The sequence below is a fragment of the Ascaphus truei genome, chromosome 12 (genome assembly GCF_040206685.1).
Source record: "Ascaphus truei isolate aAscTru1 chromosome 12, aAscTru1.hap1, whole genome shotgun sequence".
Taxonomy (NCBI): domain Eukaryota; kingdom Metazoa; phylum Chordata; class Amphibia; order Anura; family Ascaphidae; genus Ascaphus; species Ascaphus truei.
The window spans coordinates 5,196,748-5,207,711 of NC_134494.1; the positions used below are offsets into that span (position 1 = coordinate 5,196,748).

The window sequence follows — 10,964 nt, forward strand, 5'->3', positions numbered from 1 at the left end:
ATGATGCACTGTGTATACCTTAATGGGTAGTCAGTGACACGTGGAAATAACGTTACTGCCTGGAAAAATTGCAGCCTGATTGACTGAAGTAGAGACAGATCAGAGACTAACAGCAGACCAGTCTGATACAGTGATGTAGGAGTGTGCTAACCTACTCTGTCCGCCCCACAGGTCAAAACGGACATCTAAATTTACACTGTATCCCTGGATCCCCTCCACTTACATAAATGATAGGGTCTGCTGTAGTTCTGTCTGTTAAGGTTTAACAGTGTCTCTTCTCCTGCCACTTAGATATAAACATAAAAGTAACAATAACTCTCACTTGGTGATGGCGACATGATACCAATAAATTAGGTCTTGATACAAGCCCTACCTCAGAGTAGGGATATTAGATGGATATAGTGTCTAGCGTTAGATATCAACTTGCTTGATTGTGACTGGAATGGGGTGCAAATGGAAATGATGGTTACAAATATATATATAATAATGGAACCAGACAACCACAAACTCAATGATATAAATAGGAATTTTATATTTAACTGTCAGAATTTAAAAAGCAACATACTAAAGTGAAAAAAAACCCTTGTGAACGAAGTGCTATCCCTCCTAAAATGTGCAAACACACACATCTTTAAATATTCAACTTCAAGTGCCTCAAACCTAAGCTATCCAAAAACATTGACATGTGACAAATACAACACGTGAAACTGTGAAATGTTCAACTCCCTACACACCATCAACTGCATAACACAAGTCCCGACAAGCTTGTGTTAATGTTTCACTTGGAAATTAAGTGTTATGAGTTTCATAATTGTTGATCTGTAAGTCCACAGTGAATGACGTCCTCTGCCCAGACTTTATGCAGCAAGCCGATAGGGGTTTCAGTTTGTGACCGTTTTGAAAACTGCTTTGCTTCTTCTAAACTGGTGCACTCTGTCCGTAAGGTAATCCTCTTGAGAAACAAAAGACCTTTGCAGTCTGTTCTCTGGATTAAACAAACAGGATACTACTGTGTGGATACTTCTGTCCACAGACGTCTTCTTAGGGCTGGTTCCAGAGGGAGACATTGTTGGGTCATGCACAGGAAACTCTGCTTGCAGGATTTCATTCCCTGTTTGGTCTAGGAACGTGATGGGTGCTCCAACAGTCCAGAGCAGGGCTAGCTACTACAAGGAGGCTTATCGCCAACTTGGAGATGTTACCACCTATTCTGAACTACCTGGGGACCCGACAGACTCTTTTCTTACAGCCTTTCTAGACTTGATCGAGTTGGGTAAAATTACTCAAGTTGAGTCAAAAAGAGATTAAATATTTGGTGAATCCATGTCCAGTGATCCCTGCCTTCTACCATCTCCCAAAGATCCATAAGACATTGGTCGACTCTCCGGGGAGACCAATCGTTGCGTCTATTGGATCTTTGGGAGATGGTCTGTCGAAATACATTGACAGGTATTTGCAGCCTTATGTGAGAGATCTCCCATCATTCATTCTAGATTCTGGGGATCTTATCACTCAACTGAAAGATCAAAAATGGGGGTCACAATCCATTTGGGTTACCTTGGATGTGACCTCATTATATTCAATTTTCAATCATGACCATGGCTTGACGGCAGCCAGGTGACCTCATTATATTCAATTTTCAATCATGACCATGGCTTGACGGCAGTCAGTTATTTTTTGCAAGGCCCAGGTAGCAATATACTGTATTTAACACCACGTTTATTTTGGATGCGATAACATTTCTTCTTACTTACAATTATTTTTTATTTGATCACAAGTTTTATTTACAATCACAAGGCACGGCTATGGGCACGAGTTTTGCACCTTCTTATGCTAATTTATTTATGGGGTGGTGGGAATCTATGTTTATGTTTGGTGGTCCGAATCCTAGAAAACACATCACTTTTTATAAACGCTTTATCGACGATTTGATTTTGATTTGGGGTGGGGACTTCGAAACACTTTACACTTTTTTTTATTATATCAATCAGAACATATACAACCTTAAATTCACAGACAATATTCACTACCTGGACCTTTTAATTTATATTGATCTAAATAAAAACATCCAAACGGATGTCTTTAGAAAAGGGAACGCTAGAAATACTTTATTAAAAGCTGACAGTTGCCATCCATGGTCAGTCATTAAGGGCATTCCTAAGGGTCAATTCCTCAGACTAAGGAGAAATTGTTCCGATTGGGACGATTTTGTTCTGCGGTCTGAGGAATTGACCCAGCGCTTCTTACAGAGGGGTTGTACATTAGAATTGTTAAAAAAAAAAAAAAAAAAAGCCTTTGATGAAGTTGCATCATTGGATAGACAATCCTTATTCCAAACTCAAAGTGGTTATAACAAAAAACGAAGAAAAAAAAATCAATTGAAATCTATCCCAATAGGTGAGAGGCGCACTCAGTAACAGGGAATCACATCTTGTGACATGGATACCAGACCAATGTTAATTACGCAATTTAATAGACATAGTTCCCAAATTAAAAAAATAGTACGAAAACATTGGGATGTGTTGCGCATGGATCATAGCCTGGAAGGGTTTGTCGAAATGGGTCCTCGCTTTGTCTATAGAAGGGCTAGTACCCTAGCGACAGCAGTCTCTCCCAGCATTGTGACAACCCCTGTAGGTACTATGACATTTAATACTAGGGGTTCTTTACGATGTGGGAGTTGTGAGATCTGCTCAGTGATGATGCCATCTTCTCGTTTTTCGGGCACAAATTCGACTAGAACATTCCCATTAAATCATACATCAATTGCAATACAAATTATGTCGTGTATTTACTGACATGCGGTTGCGGTTTGAATTATGTGGGTCGAACAACCAGGGCCCTAAAAACGAGAATAATGGAACATCTAAGGTTGATAAAGAAACATGATTGTACACACCCAGTATCAAAACATTTCACGGAATGTAAACAGGGTGGTGTTAATAATCTAACAGTGAGAGGGATTGAGAAAGTAGTACTAAAAGAACGAGGAGGTGACAAACTTAATTAGTTAGACCGCAGGGAGGCATATTGGATCTTTATGTTAAAGATTTCCCTGCGGTCTAAATACCGAATGGAATTTAAGCCATTTTTTTACATAAAACATAATATATCCAATTATAATCATGGATTATTCCTGGCTTTATCTATATGTAACACAACATTATAAACAGCACTCACAATAGAGAGTAGATATATAATGCGGAGTGCCGTGGACAAGAGAGGACCCAAACCCTCTCAAACACAATACCTACTAACAGGTTTGTAGCTACAAACTTTCACTGGTGATAGCAGCAGGCGCATTTGAGCACATCCCTTGGGGCTGACTGGTTTGCATGTTGCCAATTTACTTTATTGATTATCTGAACGCTTAGACCTGCATTTACTTTGGTGTTGCTGGATACACTGCTCCTTTTTGCCCTTTTCTTCTGACAATTTAGATCTGACCCAGTTTAGTGGAGGACTGTATTGTTAGTATGTTCAGGGATATTGCATCTTTTGACTTAGACATTATATATCACAGGATTAGTGGAGGTTTTTTCGTTTTTAGTCTGGGCATTTTCAGGTGCTTGTGGGTTTAGGGGCTAGGGAAGTACCCTTTGTCACTCTGGGACATAGGGGAACGGGCCTGACTAAGGGTTAATTCCCGAAACGTTGCCCCCCTGCACTCCCCCTATATACCCATTTTTTTTTACAACTTGTCTCCCTTGTATATCCTTCCTTCACACACGTTATATGAGATTATACCTATATGCTTATGTTCTATATTTGTGACGTTGCATGTTTTTTGATTCATTTGTGTTTTCATTAAAATTTACTTATTGGTTGCATACTAGTGATTTCAATTTTTCCATTTAGGGAGTGCTGGACTATTTCAGTATTGTGGCTTTATCTATACTTTCCTCCCCCCTCCCTCCTTCCCCCATTATTTCCCTTGAACATCTCTTTTTTAAGAAGTCAGAAATAACATTTAATTGATATCAAATATACATCAAATGTTGGAGACAGATTCCAGTATGATTAAACTTACATTATTCAAGGAATGTTCACCAATTTGAGTCATTTTGATTTATTGATATATTGATTGTTCTTTATCCTGCACAAATCTTCTTCTTGCAACAATAGGAGGTAATAAAATGACACCATAAATAGAAATAGATTAAGCGATCATTGATATGATGTGTCTATATAGTGTTTTTATTATTGTTTGTGTTTGTTATAATCAGAGCTGGGTTTAGAGATATTCTTCTCTCCCTTTTTCCTTTTGGGATAGGGAGTTAGAAAGAAATAATAAAGATTAACTAATGAAAGTAGATTTATCAGCTCTATTTTACATGTGTGAATAACTGTTTTTTCTGTATAGGTGTCTTGTATTTATCCATTGAGGGACCTGAAGTATCTCAATTGTTAGATTTATTGTTGAGATATTATTAGTGTCCTTGACACATCCCCTTTTATTAGACTTCAGCATATCAGAAGGTCTTATATGGGGTTAATATCATTTACCCCGTATTGTTATTTGTGGTTGCCATGGTTGTTAGCGCTGCCCCCACCCCGATGACAGCAGTTTTCTGTCTGTGAGAGAGGAAGGGCAATCCCCGTCTTAGCCATAGATATCAGGGACCAACTGAATGCTGACGTCACTAAGGGGCGTGTCTATTCACGATCGCGTCAGCTGTCTCGGTGCTACCCCGTTTTTGAGGTATTAGCAGCATGGGGATTTGGCACTACTATCAGCACAGCGGAGAATCATTAACCCACACCATTTGGTGTGGAGATCTCCGCTGTGAAAGGGAAAGTGTACCGATCGCATATACTAGCCATGCCAGGAAGCGGATTGGTAGTGACGTCACGGAGAGCATGATTAGGGGGGGGACTTGAAGTCTTTAGGTACACACATACATAGGGATGATTAGGGTCGCTCTGATGACGACATATACACGCGTTTTTGGCGCGATATTTGACTAATTTACTACTCTTGTTATACCAGGTATGTAAAGGTCCCCCAATGCACTGTACCTTACTCCTTGATAAAGCACCTTGTTGTGTGAAACGCGTTGGAGGGTCTGTACCTTTTTGTTTGCTATGTCTGACTGACAATACATCTATTTTTTTCTTTTGATACACCTGTGTCCCTGGGCAGTGCGCTGCTTTGTGCATTCTTTTACATATTTTGGCTCGTTTGGTGTATTTCACTACAATGGTAATTCAGTGTATGAGCCTGAGGAATTCTATTGCTCCTTTGATCCCCTGTTGGCCATTGTGGCGCCACCTGGTAGTTGTAGGCTGGTATCCCATTGGAATTTGCTGGATTATAACAGGGGGCGAGCTTGGGTATGGACATGCCAGCACATACTGAGCGACCGGGCTAATCATAGGACGGTGCTGGATATAGGAGTCAGCATTCTGATTGCTCCACACATTGTGGAACGGAGGTGCCGGTTGGTTAAGGACCACTGGTCTGGGCTGCACATAGGCACACACATTTTGCTGCTTCCTGATTGCAGGGCCCAGTTTTAATTTCTTTCCATGAAAATGTATCTGTGATTCTACAATCTTCTGTACATCGACATAGTCATAAAAAGAAACAAATCCATACCTTTTAGACACACCAGTTCTATCGGTGATTATTTTGACTTCCTTCACAGTTTCTAATCGTGCAAAGAAATCACGGATTTCAATTTCATCCATCCTAATGTCAATCCCTCCAACAAACACTGAATTAACCATGATTTTCCCTTCTGGTAAAACATAACCCTGGTTGGTTGCCACAGATGACGGAGTCTCATCATCTCCCGGGACGGGTGCACTTTGTGCCTCTGGGACTGCAGCAGACATTGTCACTGCTACTGCAAACAAGTAACTTCTGTGCAAAAAATAATACAAAAACCTCAAAAAGGAGGGGGAAATAAAAGATTAAAAACAGGACATTATCCCTCCCCTCCCCGTGATGGTGAATCTTTCTAAATTTGATTGTTAACCTGGATGATAGGCAATAAGGATTTAAACAATTGCCAGGATGCCAGGAAAACACTACCATACTCAATGTCATCAAGGGGGCAAGACGACAAAAAGATGGGAGTGGCATTTATAGATTTACAGAAAGCATTCGAGACAGTTTTCGATACACAATCATGTATGGGAAAACTTAAAAGGATACAACAAATGTAGTGGGTGTAGCAATGCATAACAATGTCTACAGTCATCTCTCCTGCTGGCAGCAAAACCTGGTAAGTTACAGGAATGCCAGCAGTAATCATGGAGGTTTGCCCTCACACCCTGGTGAGGTGCCCTATGTATGGATGGGAGTGGCTACATGCCATGATTAGTGACATCAGAGATGTGCCTGCTTCCTGAGGTATATAAGGCACTGCACTGCCTAAAGTTAGTGTGGTTGCTGCGGGTTGATGTTACAAGGTGAAGGTGAAGCAGCAAGTTCAAAGGTGCCCACTAGTGCAATAACTAGTGGCCCCATTCTATATCCAGCCAGAGAGGGCCAACTGTGTCCAGGGACCTGGCACAGGGGTGATCTCCCTGAGAGAGAGAGGGGATCCCACTCCATTGGGCGGGCGTACCTTTTAAAGGGGATCACGAAGAAATGTGCGGCTGAAGCAATGACTGTGAGGGGCAGCTGGCCCTTATCACCACGCACAATAAAGATGACTTGTTCAACGAGAACCCCATGGTGTGAGTCTGCAATTACTCTCCAGGGGCCCTCACCACCAAGAAGGAGTTCCTCATCAGGACCATCTCCCTGCGGACGCATAGATCCCGATGAGGTGGAGGCGCTGCACGTGATGTAGGTAGGACTCGCACCCCCTACCTCAGCTGCCTGTCTGGTTTGACATCCCCAAATACCATCATGCGGGAGACTCAGGAGTCCTGTTGCCTACAGGTGCACCACCAGACACGAACATGTAATGAGGGCTGGATAGACCACAGGGGCCAATGTGAGATTGGGTGGGTCAGACCAGATGGAATACCCATTACATGGGTTCACTCACATCATTAAAGAATGCTATAATGGAGCGAGCACCTCAATCAAAAATATCTCCAAAGAATGCAAATCTATAATGCTGAATAAAGGGGTGAAACAAGGAGATCCAATGTTGCCAATTCTACTTAATTTGGCACTAGACACACTTCTTGATGAATTCAAGAGGAAAGGAAAAGGATTCCCATTTGGGAACCATAAAATCCTACCAGCAACTGCTGCTTTGGCTTTTGCCAACGATATTGCAATACTGGGTAACAATTGGAATGATGTCCAATACAATCTAGACATCGTTGATCGATACTGCAGAAAAATCAATTTAAAGGTAAATGTGAACAAAACTCATGGATTCCCAAGTTAACATTGCAGGAAAACAATAAAGGTCAATACAAGCTTACTATTGATGCTGCTACATGAGCTCTGACTGCTACCATAAAACTGTTTCAGCCGTGTGTTTTTCTGTGATATGGATATACTGCTACTCTGTGATGACGGAGGTAGCAATAAGCAAGGGTATTTACTCTAACACAGTCACAGTGGTTTTGATTGCTCTTTCTGGCGCATCGTCCAGCTCATGTTGCTGGTGGTTGATTCATCAATTGTGTGTATTTTGACAAACACCCTAGTTGCTTTTAGCACATATGTTCCATACTGCATATTCTGACGTTTTTATTAGTTAACCATCTGCTTCACTGTTATTTTGATACACATCAGTATTTTATGACATTTGTTTGTATGAGGCTATAACTGGATAGGGACTTGCCACGTGTCCCCGTCACCTGTTTCCACTGCCTCTAGCCCTCCCTCTTCCCTGCTTCCTCGCGGCCGTTCCTCTGTGGCGCGGTTGGCATGCCCTGACGCGCGTTCAGGCCACCTGCGCGTCCTCCGCAACGTGCGCGTGCGTTCACGATACCTGGTACCCCTCCGCGGCACACGCGGCCCCCGGCGTGCCTCTATTCCCCCAGCCTCCACATTACCTTGCTCCTCTGCCTCTCCGTCCCTCGCCCCCATTGCCGAACGCCCCCGCGGCATCGCCTCCCTCACGTTCCGTGACACGTGCGGTGCACGCGCATAATACCCTTACAGAGGGCGCGCGCACACGCTCCAGTTATTTGCCATCTAGCTCCGCCCCCCGTGGCTAACAAGCCATAGCCTTTAATTATTCCCCTGTCTCCTCCCCTGCTCTCTCAGACCTATCCCTGCAAACTCTCTCAACCCTCTGCTCCTCCCCTCTCTCCTATTGGTTCTCCTTCCTTTATAATCCCACTCTGTCCACTTACTACTCATTGCTGATTCATTAGATTCATAATTCGATTTGATTGAGCTCTCAATTCGATTGAAGGATGATGACTCCTAGAGTCGGTCGCTGCCGCCACGTGGGTGCATAGGCCGCCGCCGTTGTCGCGTGGGTCATTGCCCATCGCGTGTGCAGAGCCTGCCGCCCGCGCCACCACTTTTCGGAGTTTTAATCGGGGGGATGGATTGACTGGCCCGTTTGCAGAGTCGCTGCTGCCACGTGGGTGAGAAGGCCGCCGCCGCCGCGTGGGTCATTGCCCATCGCCACCGCGTGTGTGCAGAGCCTGCCGCCCACCGACGACACGTGAGTACTGAGCCCTGATTGGGATTGCTTTATTGCTTTATTATACTGTATGCTGAGTTCTGTGTGCTGTACTGAGCCCAGAGCTGCGATTTGCTGTGCCCCCCCCTGCCTAGTGCTGTGCCCCCCCCGCCTAGTGCAGTGCCCCCCCTGCCAAGTGCTGTGCCCCCCCCTGCCTAGTGCTGTGCCCCCCCCTGCCTAGTGCTGTGCCTCCCCCCCTGCCTAGTGCTGTGCCCCCCCCTGCCTAGTGCTGTGCCCCCCCCTGCCTAGTGCCGTGCGTGGTTCTGGTTTGTGCCGTGTGCTCGCCACCCTGCTTGTGCGCGGCTCTGATTTGTGCCGAGTGCCCGCCGCCGTGCGTGGCTCTGGTTTGTGCCGTGTGCTCGCCGCCGTGCGTGTAGTTCTGGTTAGTGCCGTGTGCTCGCCGCCGTGCGTGTGTGTGGTCCTCGTTTGTGCCGTGTGCTCGCCGCAGTGCGTGTGCGTGGCTCCAATTTGCACCGTGTGCTCGCCGCCGTGCGTGGCTCTGATTTGTGCTGTGAGCTCGCCGCCGTGCGGGTACAGAAATCTGATCTGTGCTGTGCTTTGTGATTTTGGAAGCAACATCCTCAAATCACAAATAGAAGCCTTATTATGGCAGAGGAAATGTGCCGCCTATGGAGACTGTAATGCATGATGCTGCAGAAGACATGGACTACATTGCTGCACAGAGGAAGAGAGTGCGAGAAAACTCTGGTAGCTCCAATGGTTCTTCCCCTCCATCGCCAGCAAAGACAAAGGTGCAGAAGCACATGGAAGACCAAGCCATCGAAACGTCAAACCGCTTCGGGCCACTTGCTGATGCTGATGACTGCTCAGGGCCCAGCTGCAACGATGAAGAGACTGCACTCCCACCCAAAAAGATTCGCGTACCACCGAAAATAGTTAGGAATATGAAGACCCACAAGGACCTTGTCGACATCCTCACCGTGCACTGCACTTCCCCGTTTGTTGGTAAATCGCGGGCGAACCACGCAAAGATCACTACCTCAACTGTGGGTGACTACCGGAGCTTGACGGACTGCTTTACAAAGCAGGGCATAGAATACTACACCTTCCCACTGACGCGCCTAAAGCCCCAGAAATCTGTAATTCGTGGCCTACCGGCAAACGCCTCCGTGGGTGAGATTTCCCACGACCTCGCGGAATATGGACTTCCAGTCAAGAGCGTTGCCCAGTTGACATCCCCGGTGGACAAGACCAAGAAATTCCCTTTGTTTATTGTCACACTGGCAGAAACCCCGGAGAGCCAGCCTGCAGATCTCGCCAAGATTACCAAGCTTTGTAGCTGTGTGGTAACCACAGAAGCTCCAAAGGGCCGAAAAGGCCCAACCATGTGCTTCAACTGCCAACGGCTCGGGCATACCTCTGCATTTTGCCACCAGAAGCCACGCTGTGTGTGTTGTGGAGAGAACCACAACTCTAAGGAATGCCCACGAGACAGAAAGAAGGAGCCGGCGACATGTGCAAACTGCAAAGGACCACACCCGGCAAGTTACCGCGGTTGCCCGTACCTCACAAATGCAAAGCAAGAGGAGCGGCAAAAGCGGACACCCCCCCTGATGGAGCAGGCACCAAGGAAGACACCCACTACTCAACACCAGCTTCCCCGCCTGGTGCCGGAGAGACAGAGGACCACAGAACACCTGATCCCAGACCAAGGCACGGCATCCACCCAGAAGACGCAAAACCCGGACGGACCTATGCGGATGCTCTCAGGACACCATCCACCAACCCCATTGAGGCGACCAACCCGGTCCCCGCAGGCGGAACCGCAAGCCCAACAAGCTGGCAAGAGATCATCCATAAAATAGCGAGCGCTATTGCGAGAATGGATATTCACCCCATTGTGACAATGATAGCGAATCTCATCCCGGCCCTTCTCAGGAGCACAGAAACCAACCACCATGGCAGTAACATCTAAACGCAGTTCTGTCATAGTGATGTGGAATGCAAATGGTATCAGCAAGAAGACAGATGAACTCCTTCACCTGATGGAATCGAGGAATGTATGCGCACCTCTACTTTCGGAGACCCACCTTCAAGGAAACCAAAAACTGAGCCTGGCGAACTACAGGGTATACCGTACTGACCGGGCAACAGGAGCCAGCGGTGGAGGGATGGCTGTGATTGTTAACGCACGGGCCAGCCATAATGAGATTGCACTACCACCCCTCCGGAGTATTGAAGACACTGGAGTACAGGTAAAGACTGCAACAGGACCACTGCGGCTAATTGCCACCTACTGCCCTCCTAAGGCGAAGCTACATTTGGGAGACTTGGAAGCTCTGCTGGACTCCACTGTCCCAACCATCATCGGGGGAGATCTAAATGCCAAAC

General features: G+C 45.8%; 1 protein-coding gene across 1 annotated transcript; it reads right to left on the reverse strand.

Moving 5' to 3' along the window:
* Nucleotides 1-622: 622 nt before the first annotated feature.
* On the reverse strand, nt 623-5,862 carry LOC142464328 (deleted in azoospermia-like). Its single transcript, XM_075567826.1, is given in 3 exon segments — nt 623-1,114; nt 5,185-5,305; nt 5,308-5,862. Coding segments are annotated over 3 exon segments (885 nt in total). The 5' UTR covers nt 5,839-5,862; the 3' UTR covers nt 623-881.
* Nucleotides 5,863-10,964: the final 5,102 nt, after the last annotated feature.